Raw genomic sequence first — 26270 nt, forward strand, 5'->3', positions numbered from 1 at the left:
GGTTTAAACAGGGGAGCACCATACACCCCTGAAGATCAGGGTTTAAACCAGATAGAGCCATACACCCACAAAGATAAGGGTTTGAACTGTGTCTTTATCAACCCATGCTTGTCATATGAGGTGAGTAACGGGATCCGGTGGTGTGTGCTGCTTGACATATTTGACATCACATCACATCCCAATTTTGTGGATCACTGGATTGTCTGGTCCAGGCTGATTATTTACAGACCGCCACCATATAGCTGGAATATTGCTGAGTGCAGAGTTAAGTAAAACAACAACAAAAATCAAACCCTACAGCATAGAAAGACACTTGTCGGTGTCGGCTGTCAACCACTCTGACCACTTTCATGGCAGACGATGTCACTGATACTGTATCAGCTTCACAAGCACAAAAAAATATTCACTTAGGATACATAATGAAACTTTGATATTTGGGCATATTCTCAGATGCATGGTCCAGTCTTCAACCTGTGACCAGTTCTGGATCAATCCCTCCCCTTCACCAGTACCTAAAACCAACACATTCTATTGTATTGAACACTACAAAAGCCTGATTGTACAAGCATGCAGGTGTAGTCGTTGTCAGTTGTACTTATGGTTGAAGTGTTGTCAAACAATACAATAATTCAAGTTACTTCAGTCAACATTAATACTGCTATGTATAGGACATGTTTAATGAGTATACCACAGTTACTGGCTGTGACCTAGACACTCGTCCACCACTCCGCAGAATGAGACAACAATGTCTGGTATTTGAAACACCAGTGTTTGAAACAACTACCAGTTTCACTGTTCCCCTCCCCACTTTCGCACACAATGCAGATTTATCTGAAACTGGAAACATCACTGTCTACATGCCATATGTTCAGTGATTTAATGGCAACTTGATTCTAGAACCGTACTGGAATTATAAAGGACATATGTCTATAACAGCATGTCTCCCAAGTTTCATTAGCAGTCTTGAGTTAGATCTGTACCAACTAATGTCACAATGTCTGATCTGATACATGTTCTAAGCTCCCTTCCCTGACTACAGTCTCTTTGTGTCCTACATGTCCAGAGGAACCTGACTTTGTTTTACATACATAATGACAGCAGGATAATCTAGGGCTGGGCTCATTACGTTTCCAACATGACCAGTTTGTGGTAAAATTTCAAACACTGGCACAATGCACATGTAGTAACCTAAAATGAGGCTGGTGTCAAAACAGAATGTATTCATTTCACAGTGATCAATCAAATTTCTCATCAAAGTTCATCACAGTCATACATACATTTCATATAAATATTTAATCAGTAAATACACAAGAAAACAATCTATTGTGACCAGGAACAAGGATATACAAATCCTATATAAAACTCAAGTATGTTGATAAGACTGAGAATTCTTTGAGTTTGTAGACACACAATGTAACTTTCAATCAGGACGGATATCATGGTGGAGGCTTCCTAGACACTGGCCCACATTCAAATCAGTGCACTCTAAATTTGCCAAGTCAACTAAAATGTAATAAATAATGTAATAACGTGGCAATAGATCAATACACACAGTGATACCCACACAAAACAATCAAATGATGCATGCTACGATTAGCCTTAACATGCACATATCTGATATCAATTCATTCTATTTTCATTCATTCTTTGTTTCAACATATTTGGCAGCAGACAAAAAGTCACGTCCTCAGATGAGAAATATGTCCACTAAGATGTTGCAAAAGTTATCTTAACAGTTCCATAATGTGCATCAGTTTTGTCATAAAGATCAGAAACATTATTTTTTCATCCTAGTATGAAGAGCAATAATTTGCCTGGCCCAACTATTGTGAGTGAGGCAGCTTGAAGTGTGTAAAGTGTCAGTGTTGCTATCATGTGAGGTTTCAGCATCTCTATGTGTACTGCTGAGTCAGCAGCATGTATAACTTCATATAGTTCATATACCTCCATACAAGCAGGAGGTTTTTTTTCTAACCTCACAACCAGCCCTGCCTGTCACTCAACATGCAGTACATGACTAACAAACTCACTCAACATGATACTACTTTCAAAAGAAGTAACTTCATTATTATGCTTAATCAGTTTGTGTCTCTGTATGGACTGTTTGTATTAGCAGTCTCCTGTTGACAAGGTGGACAATGACCATCAACTGCTTCTCAACTATGGACCTGGTGTGACAACAATTTATACCACAAGAACTCATGGAATATACAGTCACACAGGTCCATGGAGGATAAGCTTAACTGCTTCCTGACTGGAAAACAGACTTGAACAAACAAGGTAGATTACATACATACTGAAATGAAAAACAGTGATACAATAATATATCTCCTTGTAAACTTGGTCACCTTTTTAAGTAAAGTGTGAAGTTCTGAAATTTCAAAGAATTCCCTCCTGCAATATGTGAAACTGTTAATATGTTAATGACACTTTCAAAATGCAAACAAACACAAGTTAAATCAGTTCAATCAAACAACAATTATGCATATTACTTATGCATTACAATTCGGTTGCAAGTAATGGAAGAAATCTGAAAGTTCATGAAAGTTCACAAACATCAAAAAGCTTTGGCTGGGTAACTTTCTCATCATCTCATTCTAGCAAATGAATAGTCATTTCACTACGTTTTCCTCACACATTAAATATACGTTGAACATTCTATAAATATGGGACAAGTAGACATTACACAATGACTAAGAAACGAGTGACCAGCCATTACAACACAAGTAAACTAGGCCAGAGCACTTAGTATATATCAGTATCACAGTATCTTGACAACTAGTTGCATAAAAATGCAATAATTTATAGAACATATAGAATTGGAGCCATTTGACAAACAAACTCTGGTTCAAGACAGCTTTCTTGTCACATAGCTTAAACTAGCCATGTGACCTAGTTGGAAACCAATCGGTGTGCTTTGATCACAACATGTGACTAGTGGTCTGCTTGTTCATAGAAGAGAAGGTAGCCTTCAGATGACACAGCTTGATTGGACCTCGCTGGTGAGACCCTGAAAAGCAATTGACGAATTAGCATCTTCCAAACCAAGAGAGTTGGGGTTGATATCAAGATGAATCAGCTTTGATATCTTGGCATGTGAGTTGAAAGGGACTGTGCATCATCATCATGTACATTCTACTTCATGCCCGACATCATTTCCAATATGGATGTCACACTTCCGTTCAAGCCAGATTGAATCCTCAAAACAAAAATGTAATTTTCTGAATAAAATTGATATTTTATACTTATCCTGAGTCATGCTAATTGCTTATCTCCTCTTCCCTGGCAAAGGTAGTGGAACACCTGAAATCCCTTAAAGTTCCCTTCTAAAACAAGCGGCCGTAAAACACACTCACCCATGTGTAGCCTCCCTTTTCCCCACGCCTAGGTCATGTGATCGGCCATGCTTGTTACTCTCTCCTTGTACATTGCCCGACACGCGAATATAGGGATTCAGCGTGCCTGTGTGGGGCGGCTGGGAGGGATTTTGTCATGAGTCAGGATAAGTATGAAATATCAATTTATTCAGAAAATTACATATATTTCCTTATCCTGACTCATGCTAACTGCTTACAGAATCCTCTGGAAATGCCGGTGTGTCAGGCCATGCCGGATTCTGCTGGCTGTCAAAAATACGTCCAATAATTTTTCCTGCGCAGGTATTGACTGGCAAGTCTACCATAACGAGTATGCTCTCACGATGTCCCACATCGTAAACCAGTCAGGACGTGAAACATGACTCAGGAACCGCTGTCATAGACGCAGTAATAGGCGTCTTCGTCTGGTTATACCCTGAGGTGACGTGATCAGATCAAGTAGATATTGTCACTGACATAGTGATAATGGAGAGAGTAGAACTTGTTGAACTTTGACCCACCAATCCTCTGGGACAGCGATGTATTTCAATGTAGTGATGAATCAAATCCCGAGGAATTCAGATTCTCAAGTCATCCAAGCTGAGTTAGTAGCCTGATAGTGAAGTCCACCTGTAGACTGAGTTGACTTCTCTCATGATGAGCTTGTGTGCCGTGAAGATTCAACATTCTTTGTCTTCAAATCATCCACGCTGTTCATTACGAACGAGTTGACATTCCAAGGAAGTCTATTTATAGCTGGATGTCTGTCTGTCCGATCACAAACTATCATTCATTGCTGCCCAGCCTCCTGATAGGCAGCGTTGAGTCTACTGTTAGAAGATCTCTATGTCGCCTTAAAAATCAAATGACGCTGTAGACTGCTAATCTAGTGTGTAACAACATCTTTCCCTCGTTGAAAAAACTGTAAGTCGAATGTAGACGACTTTTTGACACTAGAATAATAAAATCATACTCTCTTGTCTCTTGGGGACCAATCAGATTGTAGATGTAACGTTATCGGCTTTCTTTGCAGGGCATTGTCTCTCAGGGACCAATCAGATTGTTGACGTGACGTCTCCTGCTTTGTTTGCAGGGCATTGTCTCTCTGGGACCAATCAGACTGTAGACATGACGTCACTTGCTTTGTTTGCAGGACGTTGTCTCTCAGGGACCAATCAGACTGTAGACGTGACGTCACCTGCTTTGTTTGCAGGGCATTGTCTCTCGGGGACCAATCAGAATGTAGACATGATGTCACCTGCTTTGTTTGCAGGGCGTTGTCTCTCAGGGACCAATCAGAATGTAGACATGATGTCACCTGCTTTGTTTGCAGGGTGTTGTCTCTCAGAGACCAATCAGAATGTAGACATGATGTCACCAGTGTAGCAGACAACTGATCATCGTGAAGCTTGGTTCAAACGGTGATACATTGCTAGCATTTATTCCTGTCCGTAACCATGCTGTTTGGCGAGCACATGTCTAGACAAGTAAAGCACGTGAAAAAAACTACCACCGCTTGAAGCTGATGTAGGCAAATTGTCTTCCAGGTAGATGTGTCGGAATTTCTCCATCAAAGATAATACTGTCATCTCTTGTGATCGGAGGTGTAGTTTGCAGTGGTATGTTGCAGTCATCTCGAAGAATCTTCGTGACGTATTCATCATTGAGAATCCCCCACTTCTCCAGTAGAGTTGAAGACATCCACCCATTTGAGATGGTTGTATGGGAACGGCTGAGGGTGGAAGACTCCAGTCGTTCCGAACCTGATCTTCAATAACACCCTCTTCTCCCACCCCTAGACGCACTGGTGGATGTCTGGGGGCGCTTGTTTCCTCCACAGGAGCGACGAAAAGACGCATATTGAATGTTTTATCACTTGCTCTTTGAACAATGGAGAGCTTGGACTTCCCATCGAAGAAAGTAGGTGCTCACCATGGAACTTGATACAAAGGTTTGGTAAAGTTCTCATCCCATGACACTGTAGATAGGAGACCTTGTCAACGAAGTAAATTCAATCCGCCATAGTAGACGCTAAGTGATTGGCCACAAATTGCTGATCCTTCTTCTGAGTTACCAATGTTGACAGGATCATTCTTTCCTCCTCATTATCGGGATTACTGAACTTTGCAATGAGAGCCAGTCCAAAGAAAGAACGCCTCGTAGTTGTGTCGAGCTGTGCAAGCCTCTTGTCATCTACATTGTAAGATTTATTGCGGGCTGGACTGATAACCTTATAAGCTTCATCCACGTCTGGTGCTCTGACGAATGGCTCCATATGATGTAGAGGGAAGCGACACATGTTGAACGACGGCTCATGATGTTGTTGGAACTTAGTTGCTGACTTAAATGCCGTAGATAACATCGTAGATATCAGAGGTATCAGCTGGAACGTAAGTGTGTTAATGTTGTCATCCTTCATCATATATGTATTAGCTTCACTAGCGTCCTTGGATGGTGAAGCTAAGTCAAGTCCATTTGTGATCCCTGATGTAACTTCAGAGTCCGAAATGGTCTTCCTCTGATGATGACGCTCTATAATGTCTATCTTCATCCCTCCATGAGAGTGAAACATTCATTCCCTGTTGACTATCCCTCCTATAAGAGTCAACAGCTAAGGGGGGTGATGATTGTCGACAGTGCCTTCAATGAACTGGGGAGAGTGATGAAGACCTTCTGTGTTGATGAGCGAACTCGCGAGTGCACTCACGCAAGTGGAAATCCTCACTGGCGCGAGTGCACTCACGCGAGTGTGATTTCTTCTCCAACAATTTCTGCGTTGAAGAATGATGACTCTGATGATTTCGAAAAAGATGATTTCGTCTTTGATGACCTAGACTTCTTCTGTTGAGATGTCCCTCCTTCTGAGGAAGATCTCTCCTGAGATACAGGGGATCCCAGACATAGCCCCAGAGAAACGCCAGACATTTCACTGGAATGAATCTCAGCAGACGTAGTTAACAAATTACCCGAATTTAAATCACTTGTTTTCAGACATGACTAATGCAAGCCAACGTTGCTTGTCCCTAACACATCTGTAAACAGACCATGTATAGAGAGTAAATTCTGCATCAGACAATTCTATGCAAAATTTATTTGGAGAACATATGGGTTTGCACGTCTGGCAAATTAAACGAGGATCAACCGCCGACAGCCGCAATCTACATAGCAGACACGATTTCATCAATTGAGACTAAGTCTCAATTGAAGAAATATACGCTTAACAAGACATAATTATGACAAATTTGATAACATATAATGCATGTAAAAATCCAAATACCGTATACAAGCAGAATTTAGTTTAAAGACCAAAATAAAGAAAGAACTTATTGCCATATCGGGACCCTCAGGTGCCTCCAGCCGCAAACGTCGGGCGATAAGGAGAGTGTGACAAGCATGGCCGGTCACATGACCTAGGCGCAGGAAACGGGAGGCTACATGTGGGTGAGTGTATTCTACGTCAGCTTGTTTTTAGAAGGGAACTTCTATTGATTCCAGGTGTTCCACTACCGTCTCCAGGGAAGAGGAGATAAGCAATTAGCATGACTCAGGATAAGGAAAAATTCTTAGCTCCAAGTCGACAATGCAAGCAATGTGCACAGTCATATTTCCCAGGAGAAGCAAACAGCACAGAAACCTGGTGTGTTTTCCCTATAGATGACATCATGCTGTTGATCACTGCATTGTCTGGTCCAGGCATGATTATTTACAGACCACAGCCAGACAGATGTAATAATGCTGAGTGTGGCATTACACAACAAATAAATGTTATAAAATACTAATTGCAAGTTTGATTAGATCAACATATATACAAGCCTAAATTACAATAAAATATATGCCTCCATTGTATGAAGTCGAAATCAGTCTCCTAAAGAGAACCTTACAGCCAACCTACTACCTCTGTCACACTGTCACATCTTCCTCAGTTTGGTCTTAGATAAACACAAGTCATGATATGCATAACTTGCACTTAGAAAATCTCTAAAGTGTGAAAACCTTGCTAAATGAACATACTTCTCCAACAACTGCCACACACTTTGCATGCAGTAGGATCACCTTGATCCATCATCAGTATACAGTGTCATGCCCATAGACTTAGTCTCTTTGTCTCCAACTCTTAGTCTCTGAATATATCATTTGGATTGTAACAAATAAACCCATTTAAATTGAAAAGGAGCCCCAGGGAGACCAGATATCCTGAACGTGAAAATCTAGAATTGCTTCATTTAGGGCTTTAGCATTGCAGAGAGGGCTAGGCAATATGGAAAATAATGTGGTTCAGGAACTACCATGCCCCTCACTGCTATATTTGGTATAGTATTTGCACATAGAACATATTACACCATCAGTACACCTGCACATCACCTGACTCACAAGAGACAACAATCATGAGCCAACAAATACCATAAACCACGACACTGTGTCTGACAACCCTCTCCATGATTCACAAGAGACTTGAATCATGAGCCAAGAATTACCATAAACCATGACACCCGTAAGTACTGCTGTGCAAGTCACTGGCTGTGCTATTCCTTGAGTCTTTACCTTGTGTCGTTGTAGAGGTGCCACTCCCCTGAGTATGGATGTCGACATATTGCCGTGTAGTGGCCGGAGTGCACTCCCCCAGAGTGGTTGCTGACGGCATACAAGTTGTAAACCATATTGGATGCCCCTGAAATATACACAACTTGCATACCATCTTGCATGTCTTGAATTGTGTTGCAATTTTGTGTTACTTGAACCATCTTGAAGTCATGAAATCATATTATGCGTTTGTACACAATCATGTTATTTTTGTGATAAAATTTATATTTTATACTTATCCTGACTCATGATTTATTATTTGAGCCATCTTGTACACTTGTGCCTGTTGTACAATATAAACAAGTTGACACAAACCAACAAACACTATCATTTAAATGCATGTAGAAGTGATATACAGAAGGGAGAGACTTATGGACATCAACTCGGCTATTTATTCTGAGGAACACAACATTTCTGTGTTTCATGACCCCTTTCTCATCAGGTGACTCCTGCCTGTCTTCAACATTCAATACCCTCCCTTACCTCTCTCGGCAGCATAGTCTTTCAGCTCCAGCCTGGTAGTGGGGTACTCCACACTGGTCGTCAGCTTCCTCCCAAACTTCTCCTGGCTGAAGCGTTTCAAGTCTGGGAGTAGTCAAGGAACAAATCACACTGTTTCTAGGCTTCTTTGACAACCACACACACAAACAATAGAGTGTTCGATAAATTCTGCGTGTAATGTGTTTAAAACATTATTGAAAAGTGAGCTGGGTTTCGTGCCGTTTTTAACAGTATTTCAGAAATATCACCTTATGCACCTATTGAGCATGTCCATGGTGTTGACAAAACCTATGTCATAACTTGGAGAATACAGATCCTGCTACAGCAATGGGACACAACTCTATCAGTCAATTGGCCTTGGAGCCTGAACAACATAATGCCATGACTTTCGCGTCGTTTATGAATAAGGATACGAAGAACAAGAATCTTTGGGAATTTGTGTATTGAGAAGCTCTTGGTGCAGGGTCGTCGTTCTTTACACTTAGCACACATCTGAAACATAGAGACGGGTTATATATCTCTGCAATACCCTCAATGTGGACATGGTAACCATCTCTTGAGCAAGTGACCATCGTTTAACCCTATGCTCAGCAATACTTTACCTATATAATCAAATCAGCACCAGTGTCATGCTGACTTTACACCACAACTTTGGATTTTTTTCCTTTATACGTCACTCAGAAATATCCATGATGAATGACAGTGGCCTGACAATAATCGGTTCTGGATCACATTTTAACAACTTTTAGTTTGTGTAGTGAGTTTAAACAATGACAGTGTGATGTCTTCATCTGCCATGACATAAACACTTCAATACAAGTGACTGCATGATGCTGCCAGTGTTGCAGATAATGTGCTATTATGGAGGTGTATGGATAACAACAGGTGTGCACTGACCGGTTCGTCCTGGAGGTCCTCTTCCTTCATGAAGAGACGAATACAGTCATCAAGGCTCACCTCACTTCGATTCTGTAAAAGGAATACAGTATTAAAGTAATAGAGTAAACAAGGTTCAAACTGCAAACCTTGAGAGGGAATCTTTACTGATTTGTGCAAAAAAGACAGCTGGGTGTGCTTCCCTAGGTCCTGTACTTCTGATAGAGAGGGACACAAATACTCCAAGATATATGTAGGGCCCTGCTTTACAAGACAGACACATAGCACCGAGTTGGGCAGCCCAAGACTTGATACAAGACTCTGAGCACTACAACCACGACTTGGCTTGGTGAGACAAGACCCTGTGCTAAAACAATTCAACATCCTACCTTAGGAATAGGCAGCGACAGATCCCAGAAGGGGTCAAACGTTACAGAGCGGTGCCCACACTGAGAGAACTTGAGCTCACTCTTTAACTGGCCAACAAAGATGTCTGAAATTGTAAACAAACAAATCTGAAGAAAGCCAGTTACATACGAAAAACATGCACTTTATCAAGGAAAATTCCTCCTAATTGTAACACTCGCCTCACATACGAAGACAGCATTTCTTCTTAGAGTGGCATTTAGAAGTGGAGGTGGCAAACAAGGGGGATAGTTCTGTGGATATGCACCTTCTATATAAGAATCTGTGTCACATTTTCACACAACCATCATCTAGCAGGTCACTGGATATTTGAACTTACCGACAATCTTACTGTTGTCATAGTTGAGGTAGGCTCGCCAATACTCGTGAGACTTCTCGCTGTCACTGAAAGTAGAACAACAACCTCAGGCATTCTGTCACAACACAGAAGCTCTCTGTGTCTACATGTAGTCCAGAACCTGTCGTCCTGGAAAACATCACAACTTCAGCATGTTGTTTGAGCAAAGTTCAAATATGCTTTGATAGAATGTTGTTTTTGTACAGTCTCAGAGTTTGTAACAAACCATAGTTCTGCTTCAAGGAAACAACTGATTAGTATGCAGTGTTTGAAGTTAATGTTGGTCTTTTGGTCCCAAGTGGACCAAAAACCAGCCGGACCCACAGCTTTTGTTTTTTGCAGGTCTTTATGGCCTTGTTTGCTTGGAAATACTTCAATTGTACCTATAACCACTTTTCATGCTTAGTACTTAGGGCTTGCCACTTTGCAGGGTTTAGGGCAAACACTATTAACATGTTTATGTTTTCAACAAGTTCAACCAGAATTATTGACCTCAAATTTCTACTAACATCACAACACAGCTGGAATATTATAGAGTGAGGCATTAAACAACCAACAACAAACAACAAACACAAGTAAAACAGGACAAGGATCACTGTAGTTTTGTTTGTCCTCAACACCACACAAACAGGCTGTAATAGCATAACATATTACCAGACACTGCTTCACTGAGGACAGAAAGTTCTTAGACACTGTGACACTGAGGAGAGAAGGTTCTTAGACACTGTGATACTGAGCACAACATGACCTTCAGTTTCACATGAGGCAAACATGGTGTCTGTACCTCTTTCTCTCCAGTTTGTTGTCCTCCAACACAATAGGCTTGGGTTTTGCTGTCACTTTGTTCACATCCTCATGTAGTCCCTCCAGGAGGTAACGCAAGAACTCTTGAGAATCTTGTTGTCTGGAAAATACAATACCCCCCACAAATACAGTCATAGTCATTACAGGAAGAAACATTTCACAAAAACTACAAACCTACGAGAGCAACAGCAGATTATCACCCGCTCTTAATCTTAGGTTAGTTTTCTCACTAAGTCAGTACAGATGCCAGTAAACATTCTAAAACTATAAATTTCCCAATTCATAACATCCAACTGAAGATAACACTTTGTAGAGACAAACAAGGAAATGTAATGTGGACAACCCTGGATTTGAACCAACAAACGTAAACTTTGGCTGAGCTGTAGGCACACAACTCCAACGGACAGAGGATGCAGGTTCCACTACACTAGATCAATATCATATGCTGCCGTATGGAAACAACTCAAACGGACAGAGGCCTGTGACAGCTGTGATTGGATGAAATAGTGTAAGATGTGTATGTGTTTTAAAAGCACATCCACCCTGTTATTAAAACTGACCACAAAGTTTAAGCGTTTAGTGCTGTCATTTTTATCACCATGGGTTATGCTTATGTGTGTACATATAGTTTGAAGTAGGTGACATTCGGTGCGGAGCTGGGGGTTGATGTGTTCCGCTTCCTGTGCTTGGCAAATGTGCCGGACAAGTTGGCCACAACTTGTGTTTTATTGTAGCTTAGAGGCCAGACTGTGCCCATGTGTACATGGAATGGCTGTTGATAGCCTGGACATTTTTAGAAAAATATATGGTTACTATAGAAGTCTATGGGAAAACATTTGGTGTTTTTATTTATTTTCAAATTATCTCCCTTCACCTAATTCCATGACTAGTTATTTTTTAACATCTCAAGCAAGTGCAGAGGATATGATACAAATCATGGGTTAACAATAATTACAAGTTCAGCCAATACTTCAAATATAAAGCTAATTCTCCTCAAACACTACCCACTAGGTTCAAGCAAGGCAGTGCTGTGCTGACCCACCCCTTAGCCAAATATAACCACATATTCACACACAGTATAGAGAGTCTTTGTATTGTCCAATGTATGCCATGCAGGTAGCGCAACATCATTTTCCAAAACATGAAACTTGAGTCATATTGTGGCCTGTGATCACAAATCTTTCACTCACTGGGCAGATATATCTGACAATAGTCAGACACCTGATGAAAGATAAAGGCATACTCACGCATAACCCATGAATCGAGGTGCAAACTTCTGTATCTGGGTCTTGAAGGCATTGGGACTGATGTATGTGTCCGACCGGTCCTTCCACATGGACTGCATAATGTTCACATACGCTGGAACAGTCACAGGACACGAGTCACTGAGTAGGTTGGGTTCTACACCACTTTCAGTAATACTCTAACAATATCACACATGGGATACCATAATTGGCTTCAAAAATTGAAAGCATGTGGGAATTGAGCAGCGCCCTTCATACTGGAGGTGGTAGTGTTGATGTCCATCAGATAGTCGTCCTTCAGACAGTACTCAAAGAGTGGTAGTGTGTTGCTCAGACAATCACTCACCTTTCATGATGGCACCCTTCATACTGGAGGTGGTAGTGTTGATGTCCATCAGATAGTCGTCCTTCAGACAGTACTCAAGGAGTGGCCGTGTGTTGCTCAGACACTGGATCACTGAGTTCATAAAGCACTGAAATAAAACAGACCTCAATGTAAACTGGTCAAATATCATACTGATCCTCAAAAGAACCACAAACCCACCTATCTAACTTCACATCGTAAACTTCTAAAAGCGTGAGTGCATGAGTGAATGTATGACAGCTCGCTCTCTCTGTATCACCATCTGTATACATAAATACGTAACATGTTGTCACTGAGTAAGTTTTTGTCTACATATGACGAATACACCGAGTCTGGACCAAACAATCCAGTGGTTGACCTCGTGAACAGCTATCTGATACTGAGCAGTGATCACATTTAAGTCATTCAAGTACACTGTATGTATATAACAGCGAGCCTGAACACCAGATCCCTCTAGTTGCCTCTTTAGAGTTTATACAGGTTGATACAATTTAATTGTCATTGGCATCTTTCAGAAGCTTTGACAACTGTGAGCTCTGGTCAAAGATCCATTTTTGATTTCTAACCGCTTCATCTATTTTGTGTCTGCATATACGATTGAAACAATCCTCTACATGTACATATTATATTTTCACAAAGAAAGAGTCGATCCATTTTCAGCATGGGCTTGTTGACAGGTGAAAGTAACAAAAAGATCATGGTTGTTCTTCACTAGTTTCTTCAAATGACAGCACGATATTTTTTCAGTTTAAATTAGAAACTGATGAAAATATGGGCAAACCGACACTGACATCATTACTCAAACAATTGCACCTAACATTTTACATTATGGTGCTTCTCAATATGCAAACAGTTGTGGTTAAGATATTTATGATTTTATGCTTAACTATCAAACAGATGACTAATAGTAACTTTCAGAATGGTGCAACACTCATAATAATATGGGTCCATTCCTGGTGAGTGAGTGAGTGAGTGAGTTTGAGTTACGCCGCACTCAGCAGTATGCCAGCTATACGGCAGCGGTTTGTAAATAATCAAACCTGGACCAGACAATCCAGTGATCAATATCATGAGTATCCATTTCCACAATTAGGATACGGTGACATGTGTCGCCAAGTCAGCAAGTCTGACCACCCGATCCCATATACTCCCACTTTATGCCAAGCATGGGTTGCTGAAGGTCATTTCTAAGTCAGATCTTTATGGGTCTCCATCCCAGGTATCATGTACTTTATCTACAAGAGATCTTCTTGAATTGTCTGCACTGGCCTTCTGACAACAGGATCGTATACTATGTTTAACCTTGTCATTACTGTTTTAATGTGCCAATGGCAATCTAGCACAGGAACTTTGAAAAAACATCACAAAAGCTCTCAAAATGAAAGGAAAATCAATTTGAGATTGCCTCCCAATAATCCTGTCTGCTCCACTGCCTGTACTTACACCTGAACATCGTGCAACACAATGTTTCATCACTCACGAAAATCAAACAAAACTCTGCACCAGTGAACCTCGTGGGACAAGATGGCTACATGCAACACCTGTGTCCTCCAACAGAAATCAATACCATTATAACTCCTGTACACTTCATGTTGGACCTATTACTCCAGTAAAAAGCAATCCAATCTCTCTGGTCTCTAATTACCAATATTCCACAGGCACCAGGACAAATACTCTCACCTTCTCGCAGAGCTCATCTGCTGGCTCCCTACAGTGAAGCTTGCAATTACACTTCCTGGTAAAAGCAAGTCTATCGTGCTATTTACAGAGGTCCTGTGATTCGTGTGAAGTGGGCAATGTTTGGAGTTGTTTAATGGGAAGGAAATCTAGGAGCGTAAGATCAAATCCCTTTACTTGTCTTCATTGTTTAATATATGAAAAATCTTTGTCAGAAATCAGAACAAGGTGTCCTTTATGCTCAAATTAAACATCACCACAAACTAAATAACACTTCACCAAAGATCATCTAAATTTGATGGACAATTCAAAACAAAGTTCCCCTTGCTAATTCAGTGATATCCAAGGGTTGTCCCATGTAGTTTCCTGTTTGAAAACATTATATACAATTTGAGATTTATACATACATCTCGAGAACAAACTCACTCTCATATGCCTGACACTCATCAGGAAAGTAGGCGTGGCCCAACGTCATGCACACAGGTAGCATGTTTCACACTCACTCAGTGTTGCAGATATTCAATCATGTGCTGTTACCCCCATGTACCAGACATTATTCAATCACCTGCTGTGACCCAGCATTGACAGACATTCAATCACCTGCTGTGTCCCAGCATTGACAGACATTCAATCACCTGCTGTGTCCCAGCATTGACAGACATTCAATCACCTGCTGTGTCCCAGCATTGACAGACATTCAATCACCTGCTGTGACCCAGCATTGATAGACATTCAATCATCTGCTGTTACTCATCATTACAGTGAGTCAATCATGTGTTGCTACCTTTTAAGTTAACAGACATTCTACCATCTGCTGAGAACCCCCATAACGGGATGCAATCCCTTTCACAACATTACACAAAAACCATAAATGAGAACTCCATAATTTGGGATCACAAACTCTGAAATCGATTTCCATAGCTATATCCAAGGAAATATCAGACAGCATATCTAATTTAATCATGCAGACACATACTCAGACAAATTAAATCGCTAAAAACTGGGTGTCAAATTGAGTTGTTGAAACCACTAAAGCAATACACCATTTGTTACCCTTAGAGCTATGACTTACCGTATTGCCAAGATTACGAAGACCAACTTTCCCACCATTAGCATTTTTAGACAAGGCTCCCTGAAAAGTAGGAACATACATATTTCATCAAAACATCAGAATTTCTAGTAAACAGGACTTTTCAATCATGAATAACCTGCATAAATGTACCTAATAATATTCACTGAGTTCATCAAGTCTGGCATTGTTGATCATACGGCTGGCCTCCTTGGTGCATCACGTGATATAGCTGACATAAAACATCCAATCCAATCAAGCAACTCCAACTTCATCAATAAACATCAATTTTCAAACATGGATCCTGCATGAACATACATGTAGATGTTAGACATACAATGTCATGCTTTTTGAGAATATTTGGTTTATTATGTATATAGTGGGTGGGGCATATGTACCGACTTACCTTCCTACGGATACAACAGACGTATTATCCCCTACGACTTGCCTGATATCAATGATCGAAACTTGGAGGAAAGTAGCTTCCAAACACATAAATAACACTTGCCTATATGGCATGTTATCAAACCTATGTACATCAAAAACACACACATAAACCTTTTTGCTAAAGTGAGAATAATAAAATATTGGATACCTTTGTCAAACATGCCATCTGATCGATGCCCTAGACATGATGTGTTATGATATAATGTTAATGTACGATAACAACAGTAAGACTAACTGGGTGACTAACATTCAAGAATTGCTAAATACAATAGGTTTGGGGCATGGATGGCAAAGTCAACATATTGAATGGAATGCAGCACTGTCATTGTCAAGTAAATGTTTCTGTTAATTTATAGTGTTATAGAATGTTTAAATCCATAGAGAAAATTATCTGTTTCCCCTAAATATCAAGAAATATCAAGAGGCATTCGCCCGGTTTAGATGTTCTTCAGATTACTTGGCAGTAGAAACAGGGAGATATGATAAAATCTAGAGGGAAAATAGAATTTGTACATTTTGTGATCTTAATTGTGTAGAAGATGAATATCACTTCCTTTTAATTTGTCCATTCTGTTGGGAGTTAAGAAAACAAATGTCCCAACATATTAGTATCAATATCCTGATAAGGTGACACTTTCTTGCTAATGACGATGTCCTTATCCATAAGTTGTCAACCTTTATCCTTTCTATGACATTGTGCACTATGTCGCCTTCAGTATGAATAATGATTGATACATCAAAAACTGTTGCACAGTGTTGTCAGTGTTTGCCAAACTGGCCTCAGTTACAACTCACAATGTAGGATATTCCTGAAGAGCATTCTAAGGAACATAACTCTCAGGTGTTCACTTGAAATGAAGTTCTATCGGTAAAGTGCTTGAGAGTCGATTAATGCAACACACTGCATTAATCCATTCCAACTTTTTAATTTCATATTGTAATCTGAATACATAATTTTAGGGTTCTAGTGCCTTGAGGGTTATAATCAGTGAGATCATGAAGCTGGGTGTAGTTCACCACACAGATGACCTCACATGACGTGACTGACATAAAATGCCCCATCCCATTATACAGGTCAAACCAGACCACCATAATCTGAAGGACTCACTGTCCAACAGAACAAACAGGCTAACCAGCAAGCCTGTGAGGTAAGAATTCCATCTGTGGGATTATTCTACATGTTGCTACACAAGAACAAGGCCAAGAGTAAATGAAAGTAAAGAGTAAGTAGCAACAACTTGCTACCTGTAATAATAAATGAAACCGCTTAAGTTCATCAGTTAGACATTATTTTCAAAGTACAGATCTCCAGTTGTGCACTTTCACTTGCAAACTTAACAATAGTGGTAATGGTATTGTAATTTTCAAAGAAATATTGCACATCGGAGCTTTTGTTGGTCACAAACATAATGTAAAACTCACATAATTGCTACAGAAAACTAGTAAAAATATACATGATATAACATTACTGCTTCCTATGTTTCATAACGGACATTCACCATAACATGAAGTTGTGCGGTGTAGTTATGTATGCATCTTCATTTTAAACGGTAAATCTGTACCAAGCAAAGTTCTATTTATTCATGAGTAAAATGTTCAATTATTTTATTTTACAATCAAAGTTCATGAATAAAAATTTTAGTTTGGTACATTTTGGTGGTGTTACAGACAATGACAGTTGCAATCAAAATGATCAGACTATTTCTTACTCAGTCACTAAAAAATAAAAATCTAATTCAATCTAACTTATGATGGATATCCAACATTCATGTATCTGAAAGTGGATGAATGGCAGGTTAAGGTAAAGGATTTTGCTACCTATTTTTAATTCAAGTAGCAAGTACTTGCAAATTGCCAAAAAAGTTAATTTCAAACACAGCAACTGTATACCCTATCCTTTAAAGATCACATATACCCTAGAGGGGTACAAATACTTAAATCATTCACTGACATTGTTATCAATGAAACACTATCATAAAAAACTATACACCTCAACATTTAATTACCTTCAATCAACCCACCATCTTGTCAACAGTGCACAAATCTCTCCCGCGAACGAAATTTCAACCAATGAGAGGGGCACACCTCCATGACGTAATATGAGGTCTACCTATGTGGTTGCTGTAGTATTCATGTACATTTCCAGGGTAGATTATCTTGTTTATAGGTTTGTCTAAAACTGCAATAGTGACAACTGTTTTGAAAAATGAAAGCTTTATGCTTACAATCTACAGCCATTTAATTTTTTCACCTGCTTTGCATATTTTCCAAGATATTTTCCAACTTGTTTTCAGAGACGATTCTATTAAAATCGCTTGATATCATAATGGTTATAAATCGTTCTGTTACAGGCAGTATCATGCAAAATCTGTTTGGTCATGATTCAAAAACATATTTAATTAAGAGTAGTAAGCAGTTTTGATCTTTTAACTTGATGAAAACAAACCGTAATCTAATCGATTCTCAAACTGACTTTAGATTGTGATGACATGGTTTCAAAAACTGGCTGCACCCTGTCATGAACATCCACCAGTCTGAGAATATATGCTATTTAGCACTGCTTTCACCAAGTTACAAAATCTAAACTACTCTCTACTAGTAGTAAAATATGTATTTGGTTGATAGACAACAGACTTTGCATGACATTGCTCACATAGTTACAACATAACAATTTCACTCTTGGAAGCGAGGTGGATGTTTACTACTTTCAAAATTATTGTTACTTCAAACAAAACCTTGATCGCTTCCGAGGATGAAATCCTTATGTTCCAGTTGGTGGCATGCAAAATCCTTTTGGTAATCAATCATGTACTAGTAACAAATTTCAATTTTTTTAACTTGATGAAGACAAATCTAAACAGCACCCTCTATCTTGAAAGCGAGGTAGGTGTCCAACCACCGAATTGAATACATACAGGCTTCCACAACGCTTGCTTCGCACTCACAAACATATTTAGCACAAACTGAAGGGTCCTGTGGAAATCTGTGCATGGTGACACCATCACCTGATATCTGGGAGCATCTGATGGCAAGCTAACAATCTGACATTTCTTTGTTGACTTAAAGATATCAGCAAATTGGCAATCTTATTACACATTTTAAACAAACTAACTGGAAAGCCTTCCTAACATGACATCACTGCAATTCGCTGCAGTGCTCTGATGACATCCACAACATGTCTGTGGTTTTGTTGGCGGACAAGAGTGAAGGAGGCAACTTTTGGGCAACTTTTAATTGCTCGGTATTAATTAACAACACTTTTTGCAATAAAAAAAATTGGTGTTCCTTACGACTAACCACAAGTCTTTCATATGTAATGGTTAAGAGAGTATGAAAATGCGAGTTCATTCATTCCTTAAGTCTGGCACTACACAGACACTGTAGTAGGTTGTACAAGCTGAATACAGATACCTCACTGGGAATAGTTTTACTGATTCCCTGGCAAACATCATTTACATGTATGGTCTTGGATGCACTAAACTTGTCTGAAAATGTATCTTTAGACACACAAAAGGAGGAATGGCTGCATTTTCAATATGCAACCATGGCACCATACTAAGCAATCTATCCTGTGACATGACAGATTCTGATCCTGGTAACCATGTCTATCTCAGGACCTATGTATTCAAATTACAGTTTCTATGAAATAAAAAAAAGAAATGTCTTCAGTTACTTACTGACAGAGAGTTATTTGAACTTTGCCTTGAGACAGATTTGGTGGCGGAAGGACTTTCACGAGCATCAGTGCTGTATCTTCTTGTTGGAGTTGATGCACGTTCCCGTACAGGGCTTGTATCACGTGACACATTCCGCGACAAAGTCCGTTGCACATATCCAGACGAATTCAAATTCTCCCGATCAACAGAAAGTGAAGCCCGGCTTGCTCTTGATGATGTCCGACTCGCCCCAGCAATGACATCTTCATCACGGTAATAGCTGCTACGTCTGGGAGTTGTAGCATAAGTGCTAGACGTATAGTCCCTTTCATTACGAGCATTATATTTACTTGTCTCACCAATATGCAAGTTTTCTATATCATTCAGATTGGCCAAGCTGGCAGACCTCCTTCCAGACAATCGACTCGATGTCCCAAACTCCTGGTTGGAATACCCTGTCCTCCGGTTTGACAGCGTACCGTACAAGTGGTCACTATCTCGAATAGTGCTGGGTGAATAATCAGCTTTGAGTGGACCATTTCGTGTGCTGGAAGGGGTTCGAGTCCGTACACTAAATTCCGACAATTTCCTTCCGGAGGTATCAAGTGGGCCTGGTCCAGCTGGAAGACGTCTCCTGTAGTTTGACGAGGATGAGGAGTCAAGGTTGAATGATGGTGTGCCATATTTGCGGGTGGTGCTTGGCGTCCTGGTGTAGGTGGAGGAGGAGGAGGAGGAGGTGGGACGGTAGGAAGAGGCATACGTGGAGACATATCCCTTGTTGGACACGCTCGGCATCCTGTCAACCAGAACGGAGGAACGCATTGGATACGTCAACAAGAGCAGCCTGTGCAAGCGACTGGGTGGAGGCTTGGACAGGCACAGGTGCTACATCCTTTCAAGATTCTCGTACCAGTTCATCTGGAAAGGCAAAAAATATCTTTAAGACATCTTTAAAATAGGTTGAGTATTTTCTTAAACCAAAGCTATGTACACTAATACAATGACATTTACTATGATCCATTGACTATTGGCATGAAAATCTTTGTTAGAGTTCAGTAAACACATCACAAACATTGTCAAAAAGGGGGCAGTGTCCTGAATGTTAGCATACCTCAGAACAATGAGCGAGGGGATGCTTATTAATACCACAGCAACTTAAATCTGTGGTATGTGAAATAGCGAATTTCAAACTTAAGAGGTATAAAATAATTGTCAGCAATAGTTACTTGGTAATTCTAAGACCCAAATGCTCACTGCTGGTTTATGGTACAACAACACCCATAAGAAAACATATGTTGCCGTGTAAACATTTTGCAACTATAGGAGAGGGTAGATGTATCTTGTGGTCAATCTATACGCCAGCCAAGGGGAGCCTGTAGGAGCATGCTGAAGCTGGGTGTGGGCCATGGCCTTTCTAGATAACACTGAAATCTATGATCCACAAACTGTCAAACAATTTAGCAAAAATCATCTACAATAGCTGTTCAACTGAAGACAGAAAAGATCATGTAAGTGTTGTCAAAGTGCTAGTTATAGTAGAGTAGGCCTTTCAGTATGTTCACTGTGAGTGACAGTGTGACCTTGACAATGGCAGGCTCGATTTCAGTCCCATGCTGTCATTTGACATACTTCAATAGTGCTGCAAGATGTTAACTCCTTGACCTTCAACAGGGATGGCAACCTTTCTTCACCATGTTCAGTAACATGCAAACATAAAACATAGGCTACAACCTGGTTTTAATGAGTCCCAAACTCATGAACACCACAAGCAAGAAAACGATGCCCAGATAAGAAAAACATCTCACTGTAGCTGGCAAATAAACCTTCACAACCATAACGATGACCTTGACCTCATAACCGCCATGAATAAAATTACAGGAAAATATTAACCCAGATTAAAATTGTCCTAAAACAATGTAATGTTGAAAAGAAAATGCACCTGCCAAACGGAAAGGTTGATCAGTTGTGCTAAAGTGTATTTTCAAGGTACTCAACGAATATCAAAGGAATGCAACACTTCTGAAACCAGGTTGTCAAGAACACCCAACAAGTCTTCTAGGTAATGCCTGGCTCAAGCCAAGCTGGGCAAAATCACATGTAGTTACTCTGAGGCTGTCGCCCTAATTATACTGTCCAGTCTGACGATGACCTGATGGTGTTAATGCCCAGCATAAGGAGCCGATCAGCATATGTACAGCTAAACTTCTGCAGATACATGAAATTTAGAATTAATAGTGTATCATGTACAGGATCATATACGTGTACAATAAAATTCAATAATCATGTAACAGCACAGTATATAATTACCCATTGTAGTCTTGTAGAATGATGACTACTACTGCAAGTATTTACTTACTGACTGATGCCCACATGTCAAGTATCCTGCACTGAATAACATACAGATGTAACCAGACATGCAACGTAGTTCTGAGGTTACGCTACATGTCACTCACCTGGGGCAGCACATGAACAACTTAATTACATATCACCTGAAACAGCTTGGAAGTAGAACCAGTTTTATATAAAATCCACTTTTGTAATCCGACTGACGAGATCCATGAGGGTAGAAACATACTTAATATAGGAAGAACTCTGTGATATGGCTCCTGCATTAAATGCATCCAATACAACCTGTGTACGTCTATAATATCTGACAGACTACTGGAGCCTCGGGACTCCTTCCTTCTATGTTTGTCAAGATTTCTTCTCTTATTTACCTACTTGGTCTGCAAAATCATTCTGCATTACTGACAAGACATAAGCCAAAGCCAAAACAATCACCCAAAGTAGACAATATACCTACATTGAAACATTATTTCATATGACTGTTTAGCAAACAAAACTCACCTTTGACAAGAAATAATTATCAAGACCATAAACTTGGTTAACAAAATTATTAACTGGCACAAGCTGCTAACATGCTGTCTGTTACCAAGTCATGAGGAAATTAGTAAACAATCTCACATTAAGGTGTGGCCTTGTTTCATCTGCCTGGTCACATGACATATCTGGCAAATCAGGACGTACAGCACATTTCATTTCATCTCCCACCCACCCCCTAGGTTTTGCATTCTTTCAAGTCAAAAATAAGTGTTTGGGATACAAATATATTAGACATGAACATTTCCAGGGCATTTAAGGACATACCATGTTCAATCCTCATTCAAACGTAAAAGCATTTTGTTCGTGTTGTCTATCTGATCAGGGGAAGTGAGCTGGCCCAACTGCAAAACTATCACATGGTACAGGTACACATGGTACAAGTACACATGGTACAAGTACATTCAACTATCCATGCAACTGGTGAAGCCCATTTCTGCTGTCTTTTCAGTATCTAGATATAGCTGAAAACCATATACATTATATGATTAAAAACTGAATTATTCCAGATCTTAGGCGAAAGAGCAGGTGAGTTCAGCTTCCAAGTCATATCATTAGTATTTGGGGCAATATTATGACTTAAACATCTATTACATAATATCCTGTTAAAAAATTATCGCAACCTTGGTAAAACAAGGACACAAGAAAAATTTGCCTTCAAACCAGCACCAAAGATACATCACCATATTTGATACCATTCATAGTAACCCAGTAAGATTTACACCACCTTTCTTGTTCTAGGCCACTGTTTTAAGCTAAGCCAAGATTACATACCAAAAAGAACTAGTTAAGCATGTACGAGGAAAACTATCAAGAGTTTAACCATATCAATACAATTCTTGTTTATCAGCTAACAGTTATCACTGTTATATCAAAATTGAATAAAATTTGAAAAGTATACCCTCTTCACTGGTCACTTTACACAAAACAACATAACAGTGGGACTAACTGTGGATTTGCTAGGCTAACAGTAACATACTATTTCCAGCATTATCAAGATAATGGCAATGTTTTTACACCAGGAAACAAATGATAAAAACTCATTATTTGCATGAAAAATATGAACACTCTTCCTCATTCCAAGTGGGCAGTTCTCATTTCCAGCTGGGTGGTACAATAGACAAGTGGTCTGAGCATTCACTCATCCCAGTGATAACCCTTGCTCTCTTCCTGACAAGACTACATGCGAATCCTATTTATTAAAATGTTCCCTGCAATATGTTACTGTAATATTCCTAAAAGAGTTGTAAAACCATGATCATTGACTCCTTTACCTGTTATTTTTACTAAAAATAAAATATTAAACTTAGGCACATGTACAGATCATCACATAAAATGTCAAAAATTACACGCTGTATGATCTTATTAGATAATTAATAATTCATTTGGATGGACTTTTTGGAACATGATATTCCATACACCAAACATGCATTCATTTCTTTACATGGAACATGCTACCTGTAAACACATGCCTTATCATATTACAATGTCAGTAGACAATGTTTGCAATACTTTAATTTAATAGCTGGCCATCAGGGCCTGCTTCCATCTGCAGGGTTTAAATCTACAAGCCCTGAATAAATTCTGCAACAGGTCCATTTTATTAAAGTCAATCCAATAAATACCTAAATAGACTACCTTGTGCACATTTTCACACTGTTCCTACAAAATTAAGTTAAGACTATGGCACACAGAGGAGTTTGTATTTGTTAGCCTGGTGTTGACATTCCTAAGCCAAAGTGTAAGTCATCATAACATGATGGATCGTGGCTGATTCCCGAACGTTAATAAAGAAACAACGGGAAACAGGCAACATTCCACATGAAATTGACCAATAATTTACTGAAAGCCATAAAGGCCTAAACATATTTGAAACTGCCGGCCCGATATGATAAAAACCAGCGCCGGGTCTCCAGGGTGGCGGTTATTTCAAACACTGTAAGTAGGAACATTTCAACTGGTTGTTGGGACCTTTATGTTTGAAATCTGACTGAAATCCAGTATCTCTCAATGCCATCTTTAGTGAATATCTTAACACTCAACAGTCAAACATCCGGTCACACTGTCACACTGTCGACTACTGGTTTGACATCCTTTTGAAAGGAAATCCCAGCAAGTGTATTTTAAGAGTATTCCTGAGGAACAGTTTACAATAGTTATTGTTATCATCTTTTATTTTCAGTGAATTTGCTCTAAATTTTGTACCAATTGACAGTTTGAGTCAGTGCCTTTATATCAGGGATGTTTAGACATCAGTGATGCGAACTAACGAAGGCCTGTATTTGACATTGGCACTGTCAGTTATAACAATCCATCTGCGAAGTTGAAATGTTTACAAATTTAACTACAAACTAAGACATAAAACAGAGGGTGTAGAACAGCAAATGTCGAGATTCAAATTTCTATGAAGTGAAACAAGGTTGTGAGGTGCACGAAACCACCTGCATTCCATGTTTGATTCGGTGCCAAATGTCAGAATTCGCTACCAGTACCACTTGGCACTTCTCAGCACTCGACAAGTTTGACGTTTCTTCTAATGTATCAACAACTACAACCTAGAAACGAACCACGGGACCAATATCTTTTCATCTTAAACGCAATACAAACACAAAACCGTGACTAAGGTTACATTTAAAAGCAGACATGATCCTTACTTACTAACAATTTTGGGTCGAATTCCATTTACCGAGTCCTTCTCTGTCAGTAATCTAACACCATCCCTGAGTACACTGCTTCACTACAACTTATGATTTATGGGAATAATCTAGACGGAGAGTTTAAGTCACATAACCATAAAACACATTTTGGGTCTAATTATCATCAAATGTATTATTTTGTACATATGTGGTTATCTTTGTTGAATTTCTTTCGACATTATACCTCAAAAGACAGACATAATTAATAATTGACCTGTTGGACGTCAATAGTGGTTACACAGATAGCATCTTAAGCGGCCATTTTGAATTTCTCCGCAGAATATTTTCCAAAGTAGCTATGGCAACGAGTTGCCATATAGGTTGCAAATAAAAATATAAAGACCTTCTATTCGAGTAGCTATAAATGACATTTCATTTAATTAGGCGAAAATGTACTTTTAGAAGTTGCGATTGATATATATATAGATTTATGCTTCTATACAAATTTCAACCAATCCACTCAATCGCTTAATTAACTGCAGTGTGAGACGCGACTAAAATGTTTTATTCTACAATTAATTGCAGTCTATGCACAGTTATAACAAAACGAACGTAAAATACTTGTATTGGAGCGTATATAAACATAAGCTCATGGCGGTTATGGTAAATGCCAAGAATTAACCGATTCTACAAGTATGACTCTTATGTTTGGATGTTATATAAATACGTACAGAGAGAGAGAGGAGAAGGGGGGGGAGAGTGAACAGAGTAAGAAAGAGAGAGAGATTTCCATATTTGTACCGAATTTAAAATTATATTGTTGGATTGGGAGGGGGGGCACCTGTCAACAAGCCCATGCTGAAAATGGATCGACCCTTTCTTTGTGAAAATATAATGTACATGTAAATCGTCAGAGGTTTGTTTCATTCATATGTCCGGACACAAAATAGACGAAGCGGTTAGGAATCAAAAATGGATCTATGGATCTTTGACCAGAGCTCACAATTGTCAAAGCTTCTGAAAGATGCCCATGACAATTAAACTGTATCAACCTGTATAAACTCTAAAGAGGCAACTGAAGGGATCTGGTGTTCAGACTCGCTGTTATATACATACAGTGTACTTGAATGACTTAAATGTGATCGCTGCTCAGTATTAGATAGCTGTTCACGAGGTCAACCACTGGATTGTTCGGTCCAGACTCAATGTATTCGTCATATATAGACGAAAACTTGCTGAGTGACAACATGTTGCGTATTTAATAACGAGGACTGGTGTATACAGATGCTGATAAAGTTCAACGGCGACCTGGGCCAGAAGTAGGGTCGATTTGCGCCCAATACACTGCCAACGACTGGACTGCCAACGATTTGAATTCATTTGCTGGACTGCCACTCAAGGAAGAAACAAAGCTAG

General features: G+C 39.5%; 1 protein-coding gene across 1 annotated transcript; it reads right to left on the bottom strand.

The window, feature by feature from the left end:
- Positions 1-1278: 1278 nt before the first annotated feature.
- On the bottom strand, positions 1279-24940 carry LOC137286353 (ubiquitin carboxyl-terminal hydrolase 2-like). The gene is made up of 13 exons (XM_067818166.1): positions 24877-24940; positions 19360-20256; positions 15239-15298; positions 12472-12598; positions 12129-12240; positions 10862-10981; positions 10060-10124; positions 9704-9807; positions 9336-9407; positions 8852-8930; positions 8421-8522; positions 7899-8025; positions 1279-3010 (listed from the first exon to the last, which is right to left on the bottom strand). Exons 2-13 carry the CDS (start codon positions 20158-20160, stop codon positions 2935-2937), a joined length of 1845 nt encoding a protein of 614 aa, XP_067674267.1. The 5' UTR covers positions 20161-20256; positions 24877-24940; the 3' UTR covers positions 1279-2934.
- Between the last annotated feature and the right edge of the window lie 1330 nt (positions 24941-26270).

This window comes from Haliotis asinina, chromosome 1 (genome assembly GCF_037392515.1).
Source record: "Haliotis asinina isolate JCU_RB_2024 chromosome 1, JCU_Hal_asi_v2, whole genome shotgun sequence".
NCBI classification, from domain to species: domain Eukaryota; kingdom Metazoa; phylum Mollusca; class Gastropoda; order Lepetellida; family Haliotidae; genus Haliotis; species Haliotis asinina.

Coding starts and splice junctions, on each gene's coding strand:
- LOC137286353 (XM_067818166.1), bottom strand. CDS start 20,160: ATGCGTTCCTCCGTTCTGGTTGACAGGATGCCGAGCGTGTCCAACAAG. Junction 15,299..19,359: donor GTTCAAATAACTCTCTGTCA/GTAAGTAACTGA, acceptor CCTACTTTTCAG/GGAGCCTTGTCTAAAAATGC. Junction 9,408..9,703: donor TGTCGCTGCCTATTCCTAAG/GTAGGATGTTGA, acceptor TTCCTTTTACAG/AATCGAAGTGAGGTGAGCCT.